The 26,786-nt window shown below is 52.0% G+C and overlaps 2 protein-coding genes across 5 annotated transcripts; one reads left to right on the top strand and one right to left on the bottom strand.

Moving 5' to 3' along the window:
* POLL (DNA polymerase lambda) lies at positions 1-26,278 on the bottom strand. Of its 4 annotated transcripts, XM_037064103.1 has the most exons (10): positions 26,268-26,278; positions 8,175-8,419; positions 7,525-7,688; positions 6,490-6,784; positions 6,139-6,298; positions 5,402-5,719; positions 4,464-4,637; positions 3,839-3,967; positions 1,323-1,491; positions 1-916 (listed from the first exon to the last, which is right to left on the bottom strand). In XM_037064103.1, exons 3-10 carry the CDS (start codon positions 7,637-7,639, stop codon positions 552-554), a joined length of 1,725 nt encoding a protein of 574 aa, XP_036919998.1. In that variant the 5' UTR covers positions 7,640-7,688; positions 8,175-8,419; positions 26,268-26,278; the 3' UTR covers positions 1-551. The 4 variants fall into 4 exon arrangements, with proteins under 4 accessions (XP_036919998.1, XP_036919999.1, XP_036919997.1 ...); XM_037064104.1 differs by lacking the exons at positions 8,175-8,419; positions 26,268-26,278 and adding an exon at positions 8,496-8,537; XM_037064102.1 differs by lacking the exon at positions 26,268-26,278 and having other exon boundaries at positions 8,175-8,486.
* On the top strand, positions 8,593-26,786 carry DPCD (deleted in primary ciliary dyskinesia homolog (mouse)). The gene is made up of 6 exons (XM_037064106.1): positions 8,593-8,718; positions 12,733-12,813; positions 18,403-18,527; positions 18,893-19,026; positions 25,962-26,064; positions 26,490-26,786. The coding sequence occupies exons 1-6, from the start codon at positions 8,655-8,657 to the stop codon at positions 26,592-26,594; spliced, it is 612 nt and encodes a 203-aa protein (XP_036920001.1). The 5' UTR covers positions 8,593-8,654; the 3' UTR covers positions 26,595-26,786.

The raw sequence follows: 26,786 nt of genomic DNA, 5'->3' as shown, positions 1-26,786 counted from the left end.
TTGAATGTCAAGAGCACTTTACTGGGCCCCTGGGCCTCCACATGCTGTCCTCACGGAGCCTGGGGCACGCCTCCCAACGCCTCCAGCTGCACAGGAAGCGGGGTGGGTGGAGGGAGTACTCGGAGAGGCTCATTCTCCTGCTCCAAAGGGTCACGGGTAATGCTGGGCCACAGCTGCTTGCCTCTCCCGCTGCGGTCCCCATCCCACCTCCAGCAGCTAGACCCCCCTCAGCGCAGGGAAGGGGGATGCCTGGGCCTTCAGCACAGGAAGCTGGCTTCAAACCAGCCACCTGTTCCTGCTTAGAACAGGGCACAGGGGCCTGCGTACAACTCTACCAGGGCAGTTTTGTAGCGGAGGGGAGAGCAGCCTGCTCTTGTCGGGGGAGGGTGGGCAGACCCTGGGAGCCAGGCTGGCCCTTTCCCTCAGGCCCAGGGAGCTGGTGTTGGAAGTGGTGAGGTTCAGTCAGAGGAGGCTAGAAGGACATAGTGGACAGCTGGGTGGGCAGCTGGTCCACCCATGGCGGAGGGTGTACCCTCCGCCCCAGCCACGCGTCACCAGTCCCGCTCGGCTGGCTCTCGGTAGGGGAGGCCTAGGAGCCTGAAGACATCCTTCTCGGTGGGGGTGGGAAGCACTCGGCCGGACCCCACCTTGAGACCTCGGGTGTCCCGTACCACAGCCGTGCTGAGGGCGTGCTCTGACAAGCTCATGCCCTTGGTCTTGGCCAGAGCCCGCATGGAGCGGTTGAAGTGGGCAGAGCCGGTGAAGTAGAGCAGGGCGCAGGCAAACTCGCTGTAGGGCACAACGATGATGTCCAGGCGTCGGTGCCGGCGCCCCGGCCCTGGGAGCCGGCACACTCCCAGGTACTTCTGCTGCTGGCCATTCTCCTCCTGGCTCACCAAGTCATCCGTCAGGAACCCTGAACAGGAGGGCTGCTGGGAGGGCGCAGACCAGGCCCTGCGTAGGCCGTCCCACCCTCCCAGCGTCTGCTGGTCATCCTGGGTCCTCTGGTCCCAGGTCACTGGTTTCCTTGCTGGGTAACCTTGCCTTCTCTGAGCCTGCTGTCTCCCTACTTGTAAAATGTGCATAAGCATCCCTCCCATCCCCCACAGTGTCAGCCTGCAGGTAGTACTGAGCACCGGTGTGGTGTGGGGCTGTTTCATCTCTTCCCTAAAACAGCTCTGGCCACCAGGACTGATACTCATGAAACAACCTTCCCCTGCGGTCCTGCCCAGTGACTGCAACTCTGAGGCTCTCCTTCCCGGGGGCCACCTAGCCCTGCCCTGCCCCCTGCCGACCCGCTCACCCAGAGGTGGAGCTTATACCTCGCTGCCGAAGGCTGTCAAGGAGGCGACTGAAGACACCCTGGTGAGACCGGCCGTCAGGGTGAGTGAGCAGCACGTCAACATCGCCACAGGTCGCCTTCCCCCGGCGGTAGGAACCACAAGCCACACAGAGCAGCCCAGGGTTGAGGGCCTGGGCTGACCCCCGCACCTGGGAAAGAGTGGCAGGGGGTGAGGGGCTGTGGGCCTTAGCATTTCAAGGGGCTCCTCTCTGTCAGCAGGGGCCTTCCCCTGACCCAGGGGCCCGCCCCCAGCCCTGGAGGAAACGAGGAAACAAGAGCAGGGAACAGAGGCCAGAAATCCACCCTGGGGCAGCAGCTCTCTAAGGTCACGGGGACAGAAGGGAAGGACACTGCTCATACCGTGGGGGGCGGCCTAGGGAGAGAGAACAGAAGTACACTCGGAGTGGAGGGAAAGCGCTGATCTTTCCCTCTAGGGCCCCTCCAAAGCAGAGACACATCTTCTCTTGGCCCTGCCCAACCCACATGCCGTGTCCATGGAACTCCACTCAGGACAAAGGGCTAGGTTCCTGAAAGCCCTCGGCCAGGTCTCTACAGCCCCGGGTGTCCATGGATTCAGGGCAACAGACAGAGCGTGTGACTTGGGGTTTGAAGCCTGAACAGGTGGCTGGCAGGGTGCCCTGGGCCCAGGTCTCGGGGAGAATGGAGCCCAGAAATATAACCATACCTGCGGTGGGGAAAGAGGGAGAGGAGGGGTAGGGAGGGGAGAGGGGCAATTCTGAGCCAGTGTCCGAGGAATGGAGCTGGGTGAGGACGGAGCTGTGACAGAGCAGGCTGTCAGTGCAGGGTCATCCCTCACGGAGAGGGATGAGCTCGTTAGCCCCTACCCCACAGACACTGGCCTTTCACATGCAGATGGCCTCCCGCCTTCACCCCAGGACACTGAGACTTCTGGGATCTTGGATACCCTCAACCATGACGCCTCGATTCTCAGGACAGGCAGTTCTGCTAATCCCCTCACTCCCTTCTCCAGCCTCCGAGGGGACAGGAGGAGGCCTGGGGAGAGTAATCCCATCAAAACCCCCTAAGGCTGGACCCTTCAATGGGGGGGTGGAGCAGGCCAGGTGGGCAGGGGGCCCAGAGGCTCACGGGGCATTCTCCTCGCCTGGACACCGTGGCTGAGTGACGGTGTCATCACTAACACCAAGGCCTGGTGACAGGTGAACAAAGGGGCCTGTCATCCATCCTGTGCCAGTGGCCCGGAGAAGAGCCAAAGGCTAATTTCAACTGAGCTGTCCAGAGTCTGACCCGCTCAGAGTCCTCGACCACAGAGAGCAAGCCCTGCCCACGGCAACCGGCCCCTGACCCCGACGCCAACTGAACACATGGTACACCTCACCCTGAATGCACCCTAGTCTCTCTGTAATCTAGGTTTTATGTGAACTTGATCCCTAACCCAACGCTAAATGAAAACCTAATCTTGGCCAAACCTTATTTCTAGGTCAACCACAAATCTTAACTAAAAGCACCTGACACAAAAAAACCCTACTCCTAATTCAGGCCTAACCTTAACTCACCTCTTGATTTAGTTTTCTTCTAAACTAAATATCCTACTAAATGCCCTAAACTAAACCCGATCCTACTAGCACTGGGCTTCTTCACCAGTTCTAACCCCAAGGTGGGCTTCAGAAAGTCCATATGTGTAGAAAAAAGATATACAACTCTGCACATTTGTACAACTTCTGGAGAGAAAGAGTTCACAGTTCTTGCCAGGTTCTCTCAAAGAAGTTNACACCTCACCCTGAATCCACCCTAGTCTCTCTGTAATCTAGGTTTTCAACCACAAATCTTAACTAAAAGCACCTGACACAAAAAAAACCCTACTCCTAATTCAGGCCTAACCTTAACTCACCTCTTGATTTAGTTTTCTTCTAAACTAAATATCCTACTAAATGCCCTAAACTAAACCCGATCCTACTAGCACTGGGCTTCTTCACCAGTTCTAACCCCAAGGTGGGCTTCAGAAAGTCCATATGTGTAGAAAAAAGATATACAACTCTGCACATTTGTACAACTTCTGGAGAGAAAGAGTTCACAGTTCTTGCCAGGTTCTCTCAAAGAAGTTTGTGAATCAAAAAATGTTAAGAACCTCTGCCCTGACCCACCCTAACTTAGCTCAGTTCAAACAACAACATCCTTAAGTAGTTCTGACTATGACCCACCTCACATCTAACCCTAACATGAACCAGTCCCAACACCATTCTAGCATGTAAGCCAACGCTCACTCTGCCTGACCACTGAGAACCCTAATCCAAGGAGCTGGTTCTGCAGCCCTCCCCAACCACAGCCACCCACCCCTCTTCTGGGCTCAGAGCTGGTCTCCACTTGCTCCTTACTCCCTGGTCCCAGCCTCTGGTGGCCCATGGCTGCCTCCGCCTGCTCAGCTCTCCAGTTGAGGGCAGGAGCTCTTGGTTCCAGGCCAGGCCCGAGCCTCAAGGCAGGGCCTGGCTCTCCTCCTACTGTGAGACACCTGCTTACTATCTGCTCAATCTCTGTGGCCTCCTCCCTGGGAATGCGCTCCAGAAAGTCATCGTAATGCTTCAGGCCGATGGCCTGCTGGGCGGTCAGGGAGGCCTGGGTGCGGATGTCTTCTAGGGTCCGGAAGCCCTGGAGGAAGAAACCAGTGGGGGCACCATGAGGACCCAGGACCAGGGAAGAGGCAGTGAATGAGCATGCACACCAGGCTTCTGTCACCCCCAGACTCCAAGGAAGACCTGAGATAGGACCACCCCCAGGAGCAGTTGCGTCTGTAATCAGTGGAGCTTGGAAAAGGCAGGGCTCCTGGAAGACAAGCCCCAGTTCAGCCCTGGCTCGTGATTCCATCTGGGCTCTGGGTACTTGGCCCTGAGGCATGGTCTCTTCAAAGGCCCTTGCTGGTCTGAGACAGAGAAACATGCTTCTTGCCTCTGCCACAGATGAATGCCTCAAGTACCCCAGGTACAGGGCAGTTCTGGAGCTAGGGCAGGCGTCTAAAGATGGGCCCTTTGGAAAATGGTCTCCCTCTAGTCTGGGTTCATTCCCATCAGAGCATAGGGTACGAGAACTGTAGGTCAGGAGCTCTGGAACACAGCAAAACTGAGCAGGGGTGGGGATAAGGTGTGACCTGATGGTACCACATGTGGGCAGTCTTGGTTCCAGCTCCCCAAATGTTAGAGAAGAGTTCCAAGATAGGCACGCTGTCACTGATGTGGTCCAGCTTCCGCAGATGTCCACTCTCTAGGATCTCTACAATCTTCTCGGCCATCCGTCTCCCAATCCCGGGGATACTGCAGGCCTCCTAGAAGAGGGTTTGGACGAGGCAAGAAAGAAGAGTGAGAAGATGGGAGGGGTGGAGCCCGAGGGGCGGGGGAGCCCACTCCTTCAGCAGATATCTGAGGAAAAGCCAGCCTGGCCACTTGGCCACTGGCGGCTGTGTAAAGCTTGGGCACAGCTAAAGATGGGATGTCCGTGTGGAATGGGCTGGGTAGCTTGTCTTTTGGTGTTTGGAGGGATGTCCACGGGCACAGGAAGTAGGAACCCCAGGCACCATCGCGTCACAGCAGTGAGAGCTAGCATCGATCGACGGAGGCTGCCCCACATGGCAGGTCATGCGCAGCACAGCACACCCAGCTCAGCCCTCACGGACACCGAGTCTGTGCTATTCTTAGTCCCTTTTTACCGGTGAGGAACCTGACACTCAAAGGGTTTAAGTAATTTGCCTAAAGTCACACAATTAGCAACTGATGGAACCAGAATTCAAACCCTGGTCTGCTGGCCTCCAGAGTCTAAATGTTTTAAAAACTTTGTTATGGGAAAAATTCCAAAGTACACAGAACAGTGTAACATGCTTCTTACTATTAACCAGCTACTATAATTATCAAAATTCTTCCAATCTGTTTCATCAACCTCCCCATTTTTTCTTTTTGTGCAAGTCCCAGAATCAAAAATTCTTAACCACTCCGCCTGATCCCCGCTTGTGACCTGAGCCTCCACCAGCCTCCGGCCAGTAAAGAGGAGACCACACCCAACCCCTCTGTACACCCTGCCCTGGCCCCCGGGTACCTGGTAGGAGGCAACAGGCTTGTGGAAGCTCTTGAGGGCGTTGATGGCCTTGGCGTAGCCCAGGGCCCTCCACTTGTCCCCCTGAACACTGTAGGCTTTGGCCAGCACTTCCAGCTTTTCTGTGATGTGGGCGTTGTGGTTGGTCGCCTTCTGGCTTGAGGGCTGTGCACAGACCCACTTACCCAGGCCCTCAGGGGCTGGGCTGGGCTCCCCATCTCCCTCAAGGGGGATGGGGTATCGGCCACTAATCAGGGCTTCCAAATCAGCTGTGCTAACCTGGGTCTCTTCCCCGTCACTGTTTCCATCATCAGAGCCGGGCTTGAGGTAAGGAAGGAGAATAGACAATAAATCCATGAACGCTCCCCAAAGGTGGGGCTTAAGTCTTCTGGTTAGACCCAAGAGTTAGGCTGGGTCTTCTGATGCCTTGGGTGTCCTAAAGTGTGGGGCCATGCTCTATTTAACTTCCTCGGTCCCAGCCCTAGCATGCCCAGTGGCATGTGGTAGATGTGATCTGGGCAAATACAGGAGTGAAGAGTGTTGGGAAGATCTACATGGCACCACAATACTAAGTTCCCTGGTGGTCTAGTGGTTAGGATTTGGCGCGCTCTCTCTCTCTCACAATACAGACAGCCCTCCTCTCTCCAGGCCCTGGCCTTTCTGAACAACCACCAGGCCCTTCATGTTTCTGTGATCTGGTTCCCACAGAAAGGAGCTGCGGGGGCCGAAAGGCTCCTTACCTGGGCTTGGGTGCTTGGAGCTTCTTCTGTTCTCTGGGGAGGAGATACAGGTCTAGTGGGAGTAGGGGGAGGAGAGCAGGCTGTCCTGAGAGGAGCCTCACAGGCTCCAACAGTAGCAGAGTCCTGGTCTGCTTTACTGAGCTGTGGTTGGGCCAGGTACCTGCAGGAATGGGGATGGAAAGATAAGACACCGAAGGTCTTATCCCATCTCTGCTCCCAGTCCTTCTCTACTTGGAAACCTTGGCCTTCTAATGTACTCAATTAAGACAATGAGAGTTGTTTTTAATAACCTAAGGAAAGAATCCAAGATGCTGTCAGAAAACATTTCAGAAAAGTCTGGGACCAGCCCACCTGTCGGGGATGAAGATACTGAATTCTGCTGTGTCCACCAATCTTCTCTCCTGCAGGCACAAGCTCAGCCAGGCTGACTTTACCAGCTGAGCACCCATGGGAAGTCGGGGCAGTCTGAGGAGGCGGAGGACTCGCTCACAGTCCATGCCATCATCCACCACAATGTGAGTGACCCCTGGGGCCTGGGCAGGGTGTATCTGGCCGCCATGTTGGACGATCTGCTTCTCGAAGAGTTCTGCCCGGGCTCGCCCAATGCCTGTGGGCACCACATGGGCCCGTAGGGAGCTCAACCACTCTGTGGAGGGGATATCCAGATGCCTCCTGTCACAGCTTTCAGACATGGTCCAGACGATCCCACTAGAGTCCCCTATTCCCAGTCACGTTCTTCCCACCCAGGCTCCACCTTCTGGGGGCTCCATCCAAGCACACAGTTAATTTCCTCATGGGCCATCACTTGATGTGAGGGCCAAGGATTTTGGGAAGTCCTGTTCATTCGGAGAAACTAGAGCAGTGTCCAGCACACTGTAGGCATCCTATAAATCAATTTGCTCATTTATTCATTCAACAAGTATTAATAGATACCTACTGTACACCAGGCTCAAAGCACACATGTCTTACAATTATAGGCCTCACAGTCTAACAGATTCTCCCTTCCCACCCAATATAAGCTTCTGCCATCTATTTGTCAATTTGGCTACAAAATATCTTATAACTCTGGGAACCTAAGATGGATTTCTGGGCTCTCTCATCCCCCATTGCTGGCAACCTCCTGGAGAGCCAAGGAGTCTGCTGGTCATTCATTTCCTTAGGGACCAGGGAGTATTTTCTGACTGATGGAGGTCTCAGGATGGGGCAGAAGATAACACAGCAAGTGGCCTGTCAAAGCCCTGGGACCAAGCCTAGCACAAGGCAGGTATAAACCGACCTGCAGGCCCTGGGTGGCAGGGTCAGCTCTAATATCCGATTCTGGCCATGAACAATGTAGAAAGTCTAAAGGTCTGAGCACATGAAGGTTCTGAGATTGGGTCTGCTCACCTCTTGCTCCTTCACTGTCTTCCTTCTTGGGAATCTTTGCAAGTGCTTTTGATGATGAATCTGCATGAATTTTCTTCCGCTTAGGAAATGCCTTCAAGATCCCCCTGGGGTCCATGGAGGTATGGCCGGACCCTGGCCTTTCTTGTGAGGGGTGATCAGGGCCGCTGTCATGAAGAAACCCAGAATTGAGGCTCACCAACCCCATTCCCTATGGCGGTATGCTCTCTACCGACCAGGCTTTGGGGCCAGTAGCACAGCTCTCCAGAGCCTCCCAAAACCCACGTGAACTTCAGTGGTTCAGCTTTGCTCTACACTCACCAGCCTTTCAAAGACAGAGTATTGGGGGAAATGAAGGGAAGAACAGACTTACTTGGGGAACTTCTGAAGGGTACCAAACGGTATCACTGGTCAGAAGGGTTATTCTAAAGATTCAGTGCGGTATCTGCCCTGCTGCATCCCAAAAGGGTCTACCAAGAGGGGATGCCAAGTTAGAAAATAGAGCTAACTCTTTAGGACTTGGTTTCCAAAGAGGCGTAGCGACTGGGTGAATCTGCGCAAACTCCACCCAATCTTTCTCTACCCCATGACGGACCCGCAGAGGAAAATTTGGTGGTGTGGGCAGCTAAGGAGAGGGGCGGAAAACCCTGTACCTGCCCTAGTTGCAGGCCTCGCGGCATGGGGGCGCTCAGCCCCGCAGCTGCGGGAAGACGGGGCACCGCCACAGCAGGTGTGCAGAGCCTTCCGGGACTGGGGGAGTCTCGGCCTCACAGCTGGGGGTAGAAAAGACTCCAGCAGGTGTGGGGCATCTGCCGCGGCACACAGCTGGAGCGTGCTCGCGACTCCCAGCTGGGGAGCCAGAACAGTGATGGCGAGTCCGGACCCTGCCCTGAAGATTCTCTCCGGGGCAGGGTCAACTCCAGGCCCAGCAGGCCACCCGAAGGGTGGGCAAGAGTAAATTGCTACTTACTTACCCGAGTAGCCAATGAGAGCGGATGAAGTGAGAAAGGGGCGGGGGGGAGGGGGGAGAGGGAAAAAAGACCAGAACAATTTCCGGGTCAGCCGGAAGTGACCCCCCCCAGGCGAAACGGTCGCCATGGTACTGGCCGGGCGCACAACTGGGCGGAGGGAAGATGGCGGTGACTGGGTGGTTGGAGAGCCTGCGGGATGCCGAGAAGACAGCCCTGCTGCAAGATGGTAACTCGAAGTCCCCCGCGAGTTTCCCTGATCTTTACCCTAAGCTCCGGCCTTCCGCGCTGGCGCCTCCGGAAAGGGTCTCAGAGCCTCGGATGGCAGAGCTGGAAGGGTCGCGGTCCCCACCCAAGCCAGGTCCTGCTTTTGCAGATGAGGAAACTGAGGCCCAGAGAGATGACATAACTGGAACACGCATCTCTGGACAACCCCTAGTTTCCTGTACACCACCTGGCTCCTCGGAGTTCTGTTACTAATAAATAATACATAGTTCTTTTCACACTCATTATGTCATTTGCTCCTCACCGCTGTCCCAAAAGGCTGTTAATTTTCTACTCCATTTAACAGAAGAAAAACTGATCCAAGAAGGTCTTTGATCAGCCCTAGAGCCCCAACCAGTCAGTGGTACAACTGCATCTCGACCCGGGATCCCAGGAACCTCAGTCTTGGGGTTCCATTACTGAAGGCAGCCTGGTGTCATGGAAAGTGGAGGGACCTCGGAAGGGACCTGGTGTCATGGAAAGTGGAGGGACTTCTACTTACGACTCTGCCGTTAATTCACGGGCTCTCCAGTCAGCCCCTGTACTTGTTTGGACCTCACTTTCCTCATCTGTAAAATGAGCTGGGTGGTCTCCCTGTTATCTATGAGGTCCTTTCCAGAGGTAATGTGTGTAAGTGAACTTCTGAAATGTTCCGTGGGTCCTTAGGGGAGACGGAGCAAGGGCCCGGGGCTGTGCCTGGGAGCGATGGCACAACGATGTGGAATCCTGACTTTCGCTCTAGGATTGTTGGGTGTAGCCAGCCCTCCCACCCCCAAACTTAAAGGTCCCTTCTTGGACCCACTTGGCTGCCAGAATGAATTCGGTCTTAATTTCTGTAGTTTTTAGGATACCTGCTAGGGCAGGGGTGTCAAACTGATTTTCACTGGGGTCCACATCAGCCTTGCGGTTGCCTTCAAAGGCCAAAATAATTTTAGGACTATATACATGTACCTACTCCTTAACTGGGAAGGAGTTGAAATTACATTCACCCCCAGAGTTTCACAACTGCAGGCAGAGGCCAATCAGGGAAGCCTGGAAGTTAAAGTCTTCTGCTCATTTATAAACAGCATTTAGGGAGGCTTTACTGTGTGCCAAGCTGTGTACTAGAGCAGAGAGAAAAAGACAACAAACAAACGATTATTAAATACATGGATACACCTTGTCAAACCCCTCCTGTAGATTTACCCGCCTGGCGTGTGTGTGTGTTGGGGGGGGGGGGCGGGACTTCCCACGGAGAATCACTGCTATTAGTAATGAGAACCCAATACACTTTATATTTTTTCNCCCCCCCCCCCCCTTCCCACGGAGAATCACTGCTATTAGTAATGAGAACCCAATACACTTTATATTTTTTCCTGAAATAATTTATGTTCATTGTAGAAATATGAAAAATAAGCCAACCATAGCCCTACCATCCAGAGATAACCATAATTTACACTTTCATACATAAACTATTTTTTCTCTGCATGTACACTTATACATATTTTAAACAAAATATCATACCAATATACTTAAAATTTTTTATATTCACATACATATGTACTTACCTATATAACAAATATGTGTTAGAGTAAACTGTAGATAAATATATAATCTTTGGGTAAGGGAGAATATTCTAAGTACAACTGGGTAAAAACCACAAAGGGAAAAACAGTTGACTGTATAAAAATGAAATATTTGGGAAAACTCACTTTAAATGAACTTATATTTGACAATATTCTTGTCAAACTTATATTGAAACAATATTTGCAATATATATGACACATGGTTAATAAACCCAAAGCTCAGATTAGTAAGAAAAGCATGAGCACCCAAGTAGAACCGGCTCAGGCCTACACAGGTAATTCACTAGAAACGGGACGGGGAAACCCATGGGACAGCGTCAACCTTACAAATATCTTGGCCATGCAGATTATGCTGGTATGGGTATTAGAGCATGGGCTTGGGCCTCAAGTGAGTTTAGCACTGGGCTCATCGTGTCCTGGCTTTGTGACCTTGGGCAAATTGTATGACCCTTAAGCTTCAATTTTCCTCATTTGTGAAGGGGGCACATAGTGTGGCGGACGACGAGAATGAATGCACAGGCAACAACCATCCTGTGGGGGAAAAGAGAACGGCACGGCTACTCTCTCAATGGGAGAGTGTCTGTGGGTGCCTCGGCCACTCCCTCAAGAGGGGAGCACCTCGACCCTTGCCTAGACAGGCTTTTATTGTTTTCCTGGGGTCTTACATCAGAGAAAGATTTATTATCCATTACATAGAATATTATTGTCTACATTTTAGGTACAATCAAGAAAATGAAAATAACATGCAGAGGGGAATGGCAATGAGCTCATTAGCTCTGCCCTTGGGAGAACTCATACAGACTTTGGAAATTACCTTGAAGATAGACAATACGCATTTGTTGTTTTAAATCAGGGTGATGGAGTTTTAGCAAGAGCAAGCTACAACAGTCTGTGCATTTTCTAGGCCTGATTCCCATGGGATAACTCGGTTTGAAGGTCCAGCTCCTGCCCACCACTTCACTTCTGTAGGTTTTCCATACAGAGCTGAGTCACATTTGGCAGACCAAAACAAACCGGTCCCCTACAACATAGGATTATTATGAGAATTACATGCAATGAGACATATAAAGTACCAGTAGTAAGCATTGTCAATGTCAATAGTAAGCATTGCCTCCTGCCTGAACTCAAGACTGGACTCCAGGGGGAGAAGAGGGTCAGACCAGATACCCTCAGCTACTCCCAGGTAACACCTGTACCCCACTCCTGACAGAAAAACCCCTTCCAGCTCTGAGCTATCCAAATGATTAAGGATGTTGTGACCTAGGGGACTGCTGAGAGACATGCAAATTCGGGGGGTGAGTTCCTGATATATTAGGAACAACTCTAGAAAACGATGTCCCAGGGGAGTGACTTGGACAGGAAAAAGGCTTGGTAGTAGGGTAAAGTTGCAGGGTTTGGTTAGTGGGGGCTTGTATTCATCAAATGTATGTTGGGTCTGCCTGCTGGGCATTAGTCCTCTGTTATTGGTCTCACCAAGGAGCCTACCTATATCCACTTACCTAAAAATAGGGGAAATGGCATAGCCACTTTTACAAAAATGCTTATGATTACACTGCATCGATGGAAGAGATGGGCTAGGGTATTCCCCTGGGTTCTTTCATTCTTTCAGTGAAAGATGAATCAGTGTTCATTCTCAATCAGAATTCAGTTGAGTTCCTAATGTATGCCAGGTACTATGCTTGGTGTTAGGAAAATCATAGGCAGGGGAGATAAAACCCCTCCTATTTAAAAGTAGAAGAGGCAGGCAGTAATCAGTCATACAAATGTAAAATAATAACCAAGGTAAATGCCATGAAGAAAACATGGGGGCTCATACCGTGTGGCTCTGTGATAGGAGTGGCCTGGAGTTGTGCAGAAGGCAGAACGATGGCATGGGTAGAGGGAGCACTTCGTTGGGAAAGCCAGTTTAATATCCCGAGAACGTAAGCTTGCTTTAGGAACTGGGAAGAGAAAGACAAATATACCATTCCCTAAGAGATAGGTGCCTTTAAAAGTATCATACTCTGTGGTAAATGCTCCCTGAATAAAGTGTTAGAGAGGCACAAACAAGGAAGTAAACTTTGCCAAGGTGGTTGGCTGGGGGTGATAGTTTAGGAAGACATCCTAGTGGAAGTGATATTTGAGCTGGGTTTTGAAGGGTAAGGAGGAGTTCAACAGATGGAAAGAAGTATGGAGCTATTGCTGATAGAGGAAACAGCAGAGCAAGGTGTGTTGAACAAAAGCTTCAGAGGAAGAGAGTCCCAAGACAGGTCTTAAAGTAATAGTGGGTTGGCAAGCAGCGGTAGGCTCTGGGAGGGTTTCTCAGCACGCCTAAGGCCGCTGGTGTTTCCCAGGTAGATAGACCCCTTGATGGGTAGGGAAGGCCCAAGGCAAGAGGAGGCTCAGGGTTAAGGCACTCTTTGCTTTGTGCGCAGGGAGAAGGAAGGTGCATTATTTGTTCCCAGATGGGAAGGAAATGGCTGAAGAATATAATGAGAAGACGAAGGAACTCCTCGGTAAGTGATGGGCTCCCACAGGCCCTTAGGAACATTGGGGTGACCTAAGCACACTCCCTGCCAGAGGCTTGAGGGAGGAGCCCAGCGCCAGACGTGAACGTTGTGGGGGCGGGGACAGAGGTCTTTGTGGCATGGCTGTTCCTGAGAATAATCTGAGGGCAGGGCTGGGCGCCAGAGGTGGGTGGGAGTTGGTTTGACCATTGAATCCCACCCTACCCCCAAACAAATGAGAGAGTGAGTGATTTTTCTAAGGTCGGAATGAGAACGGAGAGCGTCCATTGGGAAAAGGTTTACCAAGAAGGTGGAATTGGAAGTGAGCCTTGTAGGCTGAGTAGTGGTAAGAGCAGACTTTCCACTGCAGGGCTGTGGTTTTGGGGGGGAGTTTTTGTTCTGTTTTGCTTGTCTTGTGCCTTACTTTTTGAAACCACTGTAGGAACAAGCATGTGTCAGAGGCAGCCTGACCATGTCTCCGAGGCAGCACCGCTAAATATTGACCCTTATCTTAGAGACTGTCTGAATCAAAGGGAGTAGGGGCTAGAAATGGTGATTTTGTGGCATTATCATTTGAGTTCCTGCAGCTCTTTCCCTCTGAAAATAGGCTCGTGAATAGGGGCTCCAGCGCAGGTTTCTGGGAATTATTTGATTTGTCCATTCTCTGTTCCCAGGGCTGCACATCAGCATTAACTGACTTCCCAGAGCTAGGTGGCTGGTTCTTTGACCCAGGGCCTGAGGCTGTCAGCAATGGAAGTTAGTCTCTTTATTAAGTTCTACCTGAAATGCTAAGGCCAGTGATGGAATCATGGACTGGGTTATTTTCTTGTCATTATTCTTGACTTTAATTTCTTCCTGGGTCTGATCGACAGGTAGCATTGGTGAGGGAATTTCTTTTTCCCTTTTTCTGACAGCTCATAAATGTCCAGAACCGACAACACAGATTACACTGGTTTGCATTCTCTTAGTCTCCAGTCTTAAAGTGCATGTCCTGCGCATGTTCAGTCACAGAGTGAAGTGTTGATCCCTCCTTATTATGAGCTGCTTGGGCTCCAGTCCCAATTGGTTTAGTCTGGTGCTATTAAAAATCTTGATGTGTTTAGCATATGACACTGATTTGGTGGAAACCAATACAGTAGTAATATCCTCACAATGCATTGTAATTTATAGCGCTCCCAGGGGGTGACAGCCTTGGAATGCCTAACAGGGGCGAGCTTATGAAAGCACAGGTCACGTGGGCTAACCACCGCCATCACGGCGGAGCCTAGTTGCAGCTCCACTCCCCTAACCCCCAGCACCACCGCCTCTCTCCTCCACCCAGAGCAAATTGAACAGCCTTAGCTGCTGTGTCTATAAAAACAAACAAACAAACAAAACCCAGGCCTCTTCGTTGTGCTTGGACATGAAATTAAAATGAAAAAAGTCCATATTCCTTCATCTGTAGCATCCCATGTTAATGTGTCACTTCTCTCCGCGGGTGGGAAATAGAGACCTCCAAACACGGTTTCCACACTTGATCTTAGCCAAACGGCAAGGACCGGTGAAACTCCTTTTTCTTAAAAGCAGAAATGGAGGTTCATAGGAGAACATTGTTCGTCTAAAGTTCACCTAAGGATGATGTTAATATCATAACTTCTATTGGGCACCATACTGAGTGCTCTGGGTGAATTATCTCATGTCATCACCCTCATTGCAGCCCAGTGAGGCAGGTCTGCTGTCCCCATATTACAGTTAAAAAATAAAGAGGGAGTTCCGAGAGGTTAAGCACCTTCTTGAGACTCACGTTCCTAGGACTTAAACCTAGGTCTGTCCAATTAAGAGCCCGTGCGGTGGTCCACCCCAGCATACTATACTGGTGGGAGTTGAGAGTATTTAATCCTGCTTTATTTTCTCCTTCCTAAATGGTGCTGTCCTCAGAATGACCTGAGTAGGGGCTGGAGACAGCAGGACATCGACGGGTAGAGACCCCCACCGGATCCCTGAGCAGCTGATCCTTCTCTTACCCATTTCTAACCACCCCTCCAAAACACCCCCAGCAGCTGCCCTGGAAAAATACTGTTCATTATAAACTTTTAAATATAATTATTCCCAGGGCCAAAGCTGATTTTTACTTGTGCATCCTATGAAGTAAAATGTGGACAGGGTTTTTGTGGCTGTAAATGGGAATAATTTCCATTTTTTGAAGCTGATTATATAAATTTGATAATTGGCCAAACTGGTATTCTGGTAGAAAAACAGACAGTGATTTCCAGGGGAAGGATTGCCCACAGCGCATCTGTCTGGGACGGAGTTCTTCCACTCTGTTAATAAGCACAGGGGTGTCATATTTTTTTCGCCACCCTATCAGCGCTATTCATTCCCACCCCCCACCAGGAAGGCACTCTGTATTCGTGGAGGAAGGAACTGAGGGCCCCATAACAATGATCGGAACATCAAACCAGCCCCAGTGGAACACAGCATGGCCAGGGGCAGAGGCTGAAGGGCAGGCCAACCCCCAGCGATTACATTCGGATTATCGGCTTAATCTGCTTTGGTATTTGACCGCCAGCCTACCCACCCCAGGCCACATTTGGAGGATGTGGAGCACTTTCATCCCCAAGCACTTCACCAGCTTTATAAATGACCCACTCGATTCCCTTCAGCCTCCTCAGGGATGGGACGTGGCAGCTGTTTAATAGCCACATAGCGATGCTGCAGTGTTTTAGGGCAGAAAAGAAGAATCCTGCATCCAGTGTGAGCTGCAGGGAGTATTTAGGAAGGGGGAATGTAATTATCCACTTTGGAAGTGGGCCAGGGCTTGGGGCTTTGGGGAAGGAGGCCTTTAGGACCTCTACTTACCAGCCCACCTGAAAGATGGGGCCTCCTTTCACCTAGCAGCCTGGGACATCAGCCTGCTTCCTGCGGACTCAGGAGAAAGCCCCAGGCACTGCTTCCTTCCTATATTCCCCATCAGACCCTTTATAGGGTTATTGAAAGTCTCCTTTCCAAGGACTGGGCCTGGCTCGGCCAGGAAGGTATGACAGCGTCCCAGGGAGCTGCCTTGCACACCCAGTTTGGGTTTAACATATAATCAAATCAGAGTGACAGCAGGTGGAAACAGTCTTCTGTTGCCACAGGAGCTGTCCTTGAGTTCAGGACAAAGACAGGATGAGAAACAGAATGTGTTTGCACATGTGCATTCATGGCCATGTCCGTGGGACAACAGGGACAACAGGGACTTCACCAAAACCAGTTATTGGATCTCATGAGGGAATGAGCAGGGACACTTTTTTCTGCATTCCAACAAAAATTTAATCCCAAGTTACTATTTTTTTTAAGAGCTGAAACAGCCAGAGGTGCCAGGTTCCTGTAACCTGAACAGCTTTTAAGGTCAGTAGTAAAGAAATAACTAATTTTCCTCCTCCTCAGTGTGCTCCTTGGGAAGGCTTAGGTGCAAAACCCAACATTTCCTTGGAGTGAAAGAAAAGACAGGAAACTCTGGGGTCAGAATTGCCACTCGCAGCCGCACTGGGGTCCAGCTGCAGGACACAGGGTTTCCCAAGTCCCGCGGTTGGAGGAGCACCGCGCTGCCTGGCCCCGGCTGGTCAGGTGCGCCTCATAAATTGTGTTCTCAAATAATCAAGTTTTTCCTTTAAGTGATAATATAAAAAGAGAAGTAGAGCTACTTAAAAACATAGAAACCTTTCTAAATATCATACATGCTTATCAAATATTTATAGGATATAATTTAGCCTTTTATTAATGACTCAAAAGCTGGACTTGGAGTTAAGAGACCTGATGTTAACTGTGGCCTTTGCAAATGAGTTTACCTCTGCGCCTTGATAATCCCTCACTCTGCCCCCCCACACGCAGAGTGGTGGCGAGGGAAGAAATGCTATTTCTCATTTAAGAACACAGGCATTGCACCGAGGCTTTCTGAGGGAACCTCCCCCCTTACGCTCTGTGATGACTGTATTTCATTATGTAGCCCTCCCTTCAGGCCCTGAGGGCACTCACTTGCCCTCACACTAAATGGTCCCTTGTGCTTAGTAGTTCCCACACTGCCCTCTGAGGCGAGCTGTCCCCTCATGCTATTGCCCGTGTGCCTGGGAAAACAATGAATGTCCTGCCGTGCTGCACACGTCGCATTGCACACACATGGTCCGGCGAGCATCCCGGAGTGGTCTCTCCCACGGTGCAGGGTGAGGTGTGTGGGTCTTGTCACAATAAGCTGCTGCTTGGGGGCGCTTGTCACTTCTGAGTTTGTGGCTGTGACAGAGGCCCCCAGAAGGCTGGGGTGCTGGGGTTCCAGTTAAGCGAGGTGCTGTATTACGTGAACAGATTTGGATATACTCCTGGTCACAGTCCATTCACTTAAAAGAGTAGAAGTATTTGTGGGGGAAAAAAGTTGCCTATAAAGCATATTTCCAGGTTTTACTCTTCCATATTAATTTTCATTATAAACTTGGAAATGTGTTTCTAGGGAGAATTTTTGGCCCTAAGACGTAATAAAACCACGCTGCAGAATGCAGCAGACCTTGTAAAAGCACACATTCAAGGGGAAATTCTAATTTTATGGCACACTTTGGTGTTCAGCTTGCGTGCCTCACTTCGAGCAGCAAGGGTGTCGGGGTTTGGCGCAGCTGCTCCAACGTCTCAGGGAAACGCACGCTCCCTCGTCCAGGGAATCAGACTGCAGCTCTCCTCTGCCCCCAGCCCAGGGAGAGCAGAGTGGCTCGCTGCTGCCGCAGGCTCCCTGCCCTGTTTGGGTTGTTTGGCTGCCCACAGCAGTGTCAGGAAAGCTGCTGGCCTCCAGCGACTGACTTCTGGGCTGCCCAGGCTGGAGTGCCCCGCCAGTGCGGCAGGATGGGGAAGGAGCAGAGGGGTTACGGGCCCACAGGGTACCCTGCATGACGGGCTGCCCCGTGCCTGCCGTCCTGGCGGCGTGGCCTAGCGGCCTTCCGAGCAGGGCTTGTCAGGTAACGTCCACCAAACTTGTTTCTTCGCTTATAGTTTCCATAATGGATGTTCTTTACTTGAAGGAAAAAAAGCTTTATTTTTTTTATAAGCCAAACATCTGGCTTACAACACAAGGTAACATAGAGATAGTTGTTTGCATTATAAAAGGATAATTCTTCACAAGAAAACATTAGATCCTATATAAATAATGAATTTAAGCTATGGTGTGTGCCTGATTTTGTTCAGGTATACTGGAAATGAGTGAATTTCTACATTTGACTTTCTGAATCATGAGACAAGTCTGCCTATCAGCTTTCACCCTCTTAATTCATTTTTCCTTTGCACATTTTCAGAGGGGAAAAAAATGCATGTCAACTCACTCACTTTGGGATCCAAATCTTCACAGTATCAGTAGCTACCTTTTCCTAACTCACATTTTCCCCTTGCTGGCAGCCACTACCTGGGGGGGGTGGGGGGAGGCGGTGGTTCTTATCTCCACTTGGCTTCTTGTAGAGCTGTGCTCAGATGGACAGTCAGTGCAAACGGGCCTGTAGCTCCCACTTTTCCTGTTCCACTTACCTAATGTGATGTCAATGACTCGGCAGAGAAGAGCAGATCCCCTTTCTTTCCTGTAATCCTGTTGCTTCTTTCTCTCCCCAGTAAGAAAATGGCGTGTAAAAAGTGCCCTGGGAGCCTTGGGCCAGTGGCAGATTGAGGTGGGAGAGCCAGCACCCCACGGAGCAGGGAACCTGGGGCCTGAACTCATCAAGGAAAGCAATGCCAATGTATGTTTATCTGTCAGGTGTCTTGGGGAGGCGGGCAGAGTGGGGAGGGGGCTGCCAGTGCTTGAGGACAGAGGCCATGTCTTGTTACTCTCTCCGTTTCCAGCATGCCCCCCTGCCCGCCCCCCCCCCCCCGGGACAGAGAGCTGTAGCAATGTTTGCCTGAATGAGCAGCCACAGGGTTTTGGGCCTGGGCATCCCAGGGTGAGGGCTCTAGGCCTGGAACGTCACAGCAATGGAAGCATCAGAGGGAGCTAAGAAGAGCCGAGGGTCCCCCACTGTGCCCAAGGGCTGGCATTTGTGGAGGGGAGCCATCCCTTCCTGCCCCTCCCCAAGGACAGTCCTGGAGCTGGATTTGCCTTCCGCAGCCCATCTTCATGCGTAAGGACACCAAGGTGTGTTTCCAGTGGCGGATTCGAAACCTCCCCTATCCTAAGGACGTCTATAGTGTCTCTGTGGACCGGAAGGAGCGCTGCATCATCGTCAGAACAACCAACAAAAAGTAAGTAGCATGGTCAACAGCAGCCTGCCTGTATGTCAGCAGGATGTGGGTGGGGTTGACCTGGCTTAGGGCTCAGAGGGCTTTCTACCATAGGTGGGGGGGTGCGGTAGGTGGGGGTGCTGGGGCAGAGAAGCCTTTTCTTCCAGCTCTGAGGGAGGAAGGGAGGAGGGCTGCTCTAAAACCCCAGAAGGCAATGAACACTGAAGGGCTTCCTCCCTGCAGGACCAGTGATGGTCATGTGATCATCCTCATTTGGGTGAGGAAATTTGAGCAAGCGTCTGGCCTAATACCTGGTATCTACTAGGGCTCAATAAGTATTTTCTGAATGAATGAAGAGGATGAGGGATCTTAGGTGCTTCTGTTGTAAGGTCATTGTGACCTTGGCCTCTGGCTGGACCCAGCCCAGTGAACTTGGCCTGGTAATATCACAGAGCTGGCCTGGAAGGGAGCTGGGGCCTGGGAGGCACACCTGTCTGAGGTGGCAGTTACAGGACTTTGAAGTGTTGGCCTAGGAGCAGTAAACCTCACTGCTCCCTGAATTGAGGGACAGTGGGCAGACGCTTGGGCCTCTTAAAAGTCTCTCACATTGTATTTCAAAAGGGGTACTCGACTTCCCTTTGCTCTTTTCCTTGTGGTCTGCTAGAGGGAGGCAACATGTGGAGTTGAGGGGACAGAGGTGGCCGAGGTGGACATTTGATCCTGGCAGAGCTGCTGCTGGGCTGACTGTCTTGGAAATGTATTGATTCTGTTCGGGTTTCTGGAGCTCTGATCACAGAAGGAAGAGCCCTGTCATGAGCCAGTCTCATGGCGGGACAGGGGACTGCTGTGTGGGGTCAACTCCCGTGACACAGATTTGGAGCATCGAAGTGGAGGGTTTTAGGAGTTATTGGCCTGCAGGTTTTGAAGCCACCCAACACGCATCTTGGGGTGCTCAGCCTAATTTAGCTAACCGTGCTGGTTTCTGTGCGTTAAGGAAGACCCAGCTCTTCGTGCATCTTCTCAGATGGTGTGGTGCCAGGCTCCCCAAGCTCAGCCCTGGGTCCTGCCCACTTCTTAGGATCTCCCCGCCCACCCGCCCCCATCACTTTGGCAAGGTTAAGGAGACTGGGAAGGGATGGAGATGAATGAATTAATTTCAGGATTATTGCTGTACATGCAGCCAGCCAGTAGCCCCTGCAGTGGGCCTNCAGATGGTGTGGTGCCAGGCTCCCCAAGCTCAGCGCTGGGTCCTGCCCACTTCTTAGGATCTGGGGGGGGGGGGGGGGGGGGGGGGGGGGGGGNGGTCCTGCCCACTTCTTAGGATCTCCCCGCCCACCCGCCCCCATCACTTTGGCAAGGTTAAGGAGACTGGGAAGGGATGGAGATGAATGAATTAATTTCAGGATTATTGCTGTACATGCAGCCAGCCAGTAGCCCCTGCAGTGGGCCTTGCCCATAAATATAGAGTCATAGTAATAAGGGTTTGCGTTTATAAAGCACTTTGAAGCCCTCAGACAAAAGGCACTTTATTCCCGTTATTGTTCTCATCATTAACAGGAGTCAGTGCCTAAAGTGGGATTTAGCAATTTCAGACAACTGAGAAATTGCCTTTAGGAAAACAAACTCCGTACTTCAGCAAGCATTCCCTGGCGTAAGAGGCCTTGGGTCCAAACTGGGAACAAAAGTGCTTCTGATAGCACTTGAATCTGCAGCCCAGCAGTTTGTGGAGCTGGCTGCTGCCTCCCTTTTGTCCCCCAGAGGTCACTGTCGAATACAGATATCAGGCAGAAATGTGATTACCAGGGAGTGAGAGAAGAGAAGCAAGCTAGCTCACCAAAAAATTCATCTGAGGGCATATCCTCTGGGTCCCATCTCCTGCACGTATTCAGCCATAGGTGGCGCTGTTGGCCAGGAGCTCCGTGGCTGGAGGCCTGCGCCCAAGGGCCTGAGGGTACATTTTTGAACTGATGGGTGAGGCCAGGTGGGATGGGAGTAGAGCCTCCAGAGGGGACAGGGGCAGAGACCGGAGGGGAGAGGAGTTTGTCAGTGCCCACGTTGGAGCCGGCACTACACAGCTGGTCCAGTGGCCCAGCCTGGCTCAGCCCAGTCTGGCCCAGCTCGGCCTTCCTCAGGTCCCTCCACAGGGAGGTAGGCGAGAGGGGTCACTACACCCTTAGTCCTGAGTTTAGTGGCATTTTCATCTTCTACCTGGAGCAGTAATGTGTCCTGTTCCTTTACTACCACTAATTAAACAGAACTGAATGGCCTTTCCTCTGAGCAATGGTTAACTTTCTCAGAATACTTAAAAAATCTGTTTTCTGATTATCAAGCCCTCCGGAGGTGGGCAGGGGACCTGTTTTCATTCTGTGATATGTTAACAGCAGTTGGAGTGTGTCATACAGTCAGCACGATGAACTGCCTTGCCAAAGGTAAAGTCGGTAGTGGTGTTGAGGCCTGGGCACCTGCAGTTTCCACGGCGCCACAGCCTCTCTCTCTGATTTGCCTTCTTTGTTCACCTCAGGGTTCCACGCCTGCCCCAGTTCTAATGTTCTGCCATGTGGTTACTCTGAAAGCTGTATTTCCTTTGTCCAGACCTGCCTTGACCCTGGAGAACTGGGCTGGCTACATTTTTCTTTTTAAAATTTTTATGTATTGATTTTAGAGAAGGAAGGGTGGAGACGGGGGAGGGAGAAAGAGAGACAGTGACTCGTCCTTCCACTTACTTCTGCACTCACTGGTCCCTCCTTGTGTGTTCCCCGATGGAGGACTGAGCTCACAACCTTGGTGCATCGGGATGATGCTGTGACCAACTGAGCTACCTGGCCAGGGCGGGGCCGGCTACTGTTCTTGAAGGAATCGAATCCAGTGTATCACATCCTTGGCCCCAGGTATTAGTGAGGGAAGGAAGAACATGCTTTTCCAGGATCCCAGTGTGGCACCATCTGTCCCTGTTAAGAGGGTTTGTGCAAAAAGAAGGTTCTTAGTGTCAGCCTAGAAGCTCGCAGCGGTAAGTGGAATGAGCTGGAGCTGGAGTGGGAAGATGGCAGCTTCATTGCGGCCCTTGGCACACATTAGTCATTGTTTTTTATGCAGGGTTTCCCTGTCCGTCACAGGAGACCACTCCTACCTTCCTCATAGGTTGGGGAGTTTGATGGCATCACATCTGCACCAAAGCCCAGCACCACGGCCGGCCACAAGCAGGTCCTCAGCAGTTCCTTGGAGATTGTAGTATGAAGGGAGCTTGGCTGCTTTGGCATCGGTGATACTGACACTACAGGAGGTATTAATAGACTTTGCAAGAAAAAAGGATCCTATGCTGAAATAAGTTTAAGAAACTCTGGGTTAAACAAGTTTTCCTTTGGTAGGGCTTCTGAGAGCCTTCAGTATGTGGGTGTGCACATGACTCTCCGGGCCGCTTCCATAGGCAGGGGCAGGCAGTGTGCCCGGGCCTTGGCGTTTGAGAAAGGAGGAAGATTTGCTCAGGGCTGGACTGGCTGGAGGCTTCTCTGGCCCATCCCATGTGCAGTGTACCAGACGCCCCCGGAGGTGCGTGCAGCCTGGCCCGTGTGACTGTCTCCAGCGGCCCTGCCCCACTCTCAGCCTGTCCTCCAGTGTCTCTCCCTGAAGACCTGGCTCATTTTCCCAGCTCACTGCGCCTACTGAAGGGAAAATGGTTTGGGAAAGGGCTGGGGGTTGGGAAGGAAGTACAGTGGGAAGAGGGCGATGGGGTGTGGTCCACCATTTCTTCTTCTATTTTTAATAGTCCTCACTTGAGGATATGTTTATCGAGTTTTAGAGAGAGAGGGGAAGGGAGAGAGAGAGACAGAGACAGAAAAACATTGATCAGTTGCCTCCCATGTGCATTCCGACTGGGGATCGAACCTGCAGCCCAGGTGTGCACCCTGACTGGAGATGGAACCCACAGCCTTCCGGTGTGCGAGATAATGCTCCAACCAGCTGAGCCACTAACCAGGGCTGGCAGGTCATTTCTGAAGTGGCCAAAATAAAGGAGCTGTCCTTTCGGCACATGTTGAGGAAGGTTGGCCTATTCTGGCCCAATGGGCCAGCAGACTTGAAGTTTATCTAAGATATTTCCTTTATTTGAGGAGGAAACTGAGGCCCACACGCAAAAGGGTCTTCCCAGGGTCACAGGGCAGGGCCAGGAGTCCTTCTGAGAACCTTTGCTTCCTCATGCGTCTTCTGAACGCTTTTGAGGTTCAGAAAGAAAGACCACTGTGTGTTAGAGCGCTGTGGGGACCAGCAGGGTGGCTGGCTCCCGGGGAGGCCCATTCCCGTATCTGCCCTGTCCTTGGGCAGACGCAGGGAGTTTAGACCAGTGTCTGTTACATAGAATTGGGGCTGCAGGGCGACGGAGGGTTGGGAAACTTGGGAGTTACCATTTGTTATTAGAGCATCTCTGTGTACCACTTTTGTGACTTGGTCAAGATGCCTAACTTTTCTGTGCCTCAGTTTCCTCCTCTGTAAAAGGAGGTAATAGAAGTAACTGACCTGAGAGGGTTGTTTTGAGGATTCAGTGTGTATAGACGGTGCCTGGCACAGAATACGTGTTAATAAATGTCACCTCGCACTGTGTGACTGAGACTGGGAACGGTGAAGGGGGATGGAAGTGGGGGTGTGTTGGGGTGTCTGCAGAGAGCCCAGGGACCACCTGCTCTAAGAGTTTAACTTTTAGCAGAAAAGTCCCCCATGCTTTTAACAGCACGGTCCCCCATGACAGAGATACGGCCTTGCTGCTTCTTCGTCCTTAAATCCTGAGGCTCACAGCTCAAGGCCTGGGACACAGTCGATGCCTAGGAAATGCTCGTTGCCTTCCTAGGGCTGCCTGTCTCTAGTCCAGGTGCTGGCGAGAAACCCCAGGGCGGCCCCATGGGAAGGGATGCCCCATGTGGGACTCTTGAACACTGCCTTGTTAGGAGCTTCTGAGGAAAATTGTTTAACCTTGACCAATAAAGTAAACCCATTAGAACAGACTCAGAGCACAGCCGAGTCTCCAGACGCACTGCCTCCATTCCCTTAGCCTCGTGAGAGGAGGTGGTGTAGGAAAGGGAAGGGGGCGAGCCATGCATCTCAAGTTCTCTTTGAGGTTGTTGCCGCCATTGCTGTTGAGGCCAAGCTCCGGAATTATTCTTCTAGTCCCAATGCTCCAGCCTGAGACATGTGGCTTGAGAGTGCCCCTCTGAGGGCGCACAGGTGTGTCCCTGTCCCACCGACACACAGGCCAGGCCAGTAGAAAGGATGCCCCCCACGCTCTGTAGGGCAAGGCCTTTACACAGGCCCCTGGGGTTTGGCTGGGCCACATGTGCCTGGGCTGCGTCTCTCCCAGTTCAGTTCCTTGTGTATATTTGCAAGGAAGATGTTAACACTTCCTAACAAGCCTTTGTGTTCATCTAATCTTTTCTGTTTAACCTTTGACACCCCCCATTATCAGTGTCTGCCACCTTTGCTGGTCAGACCAAGGGCCCCAGGAAAAGACCTCAGCCTGGGTTGAGGAGGAAGAGGATGAAGTCGGCATTCCACCCCAGTGTGCAGGCAGATGGATCGCCTTCCCCTGGGGCAGAGCTTTGGAAAATAAAGCAAACCCGTGGTGCCATTAGGGCCTCCCAGCCCCCACTCCTTTTGAACTGTCAGCCTTTAAGTAAACATTCTTTTCCTGCCATGGTCCCCGCACCTTGGCGGGGAGTGGGGAACCTGGGAGGAGAGCCTCTGCTGAACTGAGGGATTTGGGCAGGGAGAGCAGGGCCAGAGGACCGCATTGATGTCAGCTCTCTGAGTCCCCAGGGCATCAGGGCTTTTGAAGTGGACTCGAGGTAGCTGTCACCACAAGGACCAGGCTCCTCTGAAGTATTAAAAGCCCCATCCTCTCCAGGCCCCTCACTTGAGTTTGTTTGTACCTGCCTGCGGCGTTTCCCTTCCCAACCCACACATCCTCGGCAGCAGCAGTGATGCTGTGCCCGGGTGACAGGTCTGGCAGCCATTGACAGAGCCTCGCTGCACCTCCACTAGGGAACGTGCCAAATGGGCCGACTGCTGCAGACGAGTGGGCCATTCTTTGTGCTCTGGAGTGACGAGCAGCAGCCCAGGAGCAGGGAATTTCAGTCCTGAGTCCGCTGACACTCGGCTTTGAAACCAGGCGAGATAACTCACTTCTCAGAGCCCAGGCTTCCTCTTTGGTAAAGGAGGTCAGATTTCCTGCAAAACGAAGTACAGTTGCACACACTGTGGACTGGGTGTTGCTACCTTGGTTTTTGTGTTTTGTTTGTTTCTTTGCTAAAAGTGATCGCTGATCTCCAGACTGGCGCCTGCAGATGGCCGTGGTGTGTGTGGGGTGTGGAGAGAGAGGAGTGCTGTCTCAGGGCCCACAGAGCGGTCTGGCCTCCTCAATGAGTCGCATGGTTGTCCCCTCTGGCAGCTTTCTCCTGTGGATGTACTTCCCTGTCTACTTCCCCTACTTTCCTGGCCCACAAGCCAATGAGGCCTTGAGAGACCCCAGCAGAGGAAAAGGGAGTTGAGGCAGTGGAAATCCATGTACATGGCAACTGTCGGTCCCCACCTTTGGGGGAAAGCCCTTATTCTGTCTCGTTTGTGCGCATGTCCCGTTTTCCCAGGGTACAGAGGTCTGGCCTGCCTGCGCACTGTGTATCCCGTGTCTCCTCTCCATGTCTTTAGTCGTCCTCAGCCTGCAATGTGAGTCCCTCTGACCCCTGGTCAGTCAAGGAATCACAACCAGTTCTGCTCTTTCATCCCCAGACTGGCCAGAGGCCTTTCATCATGGCAGGGCCCCTAAACTCCAAAACGCCGGTGTCTGACCTGGCTTCCGCTCTTCCTCTCCCACAGGTGTGAGAGGACCATGTGGAGGTTTGGCAGCACAAGGCCTGATGCCCCACGGTTGGGGTAGCCTCGTTGGAGGTCCCAGTGGCCCCTTCGTGTCCCCACAGGTACTACAAGAAGTTCTCTGTTCCTGACCTGGACAGACACCAGCTGCCGCTGGACGATTCTTCGCTGAGCTTTGCTTATGCCAACTGCACCCTGATCATCTCTGTAAGAGTCACCGAGGCCACTGCATCAGGGAGGGGCTCCCTCTTCCCCTGCCCACTTGTCAGTCCATGAGTCCCCAGTTCTAGCCCTACTAACCCCTGCAGTGTACTTGCTACAGAACAGGCATCACTACTTCAGCTGGAGAGAGCAGGGTGGGGCTCAGAGCTAGAAGAGGATAGAGGGTGAGGGTGAGGGGTGGAAATCACGGGACTGGGGTTCTGGTTCAAGGCCTATTCCTACCCAGCCTTGTGACCTTGAGAAAATCATTTAACCCTATAGGCTTCAATTTCCCCATTTTTGAATAAAGGGATCAGAAGGGGCCCTGAGTGTGTGTGTGTGTGTGTGTGTGTGTGTGTGTGAGAGAGAGAGAGAGAGAGAGAATGGGGAGAAGTGACTGAATTATGTCCTCGTCCTGGCTCCATCTACAGTACCAGAAGCCAAAGGAGGTCTTGGTGGCCGAGGCGGAGCTGCAAGAGATGCTGAAGAAGGTAAAGATGGCCCACAGCAGTGACGGGGACTGTAAGACCCAGTAGTGGACCCCTGAGCCTGCACCTCTGGTGTGAAGTGGGGGAGGCTCTTTCCACCAGCAGGCAAGACTTTGCAGCCCAGGCCTTTCCTACACAGGGGCGGCCTCTTTTCGTCCAAGCTCTGCAAAAGCTGGACCACAGGGCACTCCTGGCCCCAGTCTTGCCTTATCTCCTGAGTAAAGTCATTGTGAGTCACTG

The sequence above is a fragment of the Sturnira hondurensis genome, unplaced genomic scaffold (assembly GCF_014824575.4).
Source record: "Sturnira hondurensis isolate 20B ecotype Veracruz unplaced genomic scaffold, ASM1482457v3 Scaffold0014854, whole genome shotgun sequence".
NCBI lineage: Eukaryota > Metazoa > Chordata > Mammalia > Chiroptera > Phyllostomidae > Sturnira > Sturnira hondurensis.
The sequence above is the reverse complement of the archived record's forward strand: the minus strand, read 5'-3'. Positions and strand labels throughout refer to the sequence as shown.

Coding starts and splice junctions, on each gene's coding strand:
- POLL (XM_037064103.1), bottom strand. CDS start 7,639: ATGGACCCCAGGGGGATCTTGAAGGCATTTCCTAAGCGGAAGAAAATT. Junction 5,720..6,138: donor CTCCAAGCACCCAAGCCCAG/GTAAGGAGCCTT, acceptor CCTTACCTCAAG/CCCGGCTCTGATGATGGAAA. Junction 1,492..3,838: donor CCACAGAGATTGAGCAGATA/GTAAGCAGGTGT, acceptor ACTCTTTCCCAG/GTGCGGGGGTCAGCCCAGGC.
- DPCD (XM_037064106.1), top strand. CDS start 8,655: ATGGCGGTGACTGGGTGGTTGGAGAGCCTGCGGGATGCCGAGAAGACA. Junction 12,814..18,402: donor GAAGACGAAGGAACTCCTCG/GTAAGTGATGGG, acceptor TTCTCTCCCCAG/TAAGAAAATGGCGTGTAAAA. Junction 18,528..18,892: donor TCAAGGAAAGCAATGCCAAT/GTATGTTTATCT, acceptor TGCCTTCCGCAG/CCCATCTTCATGCGTAAGGA.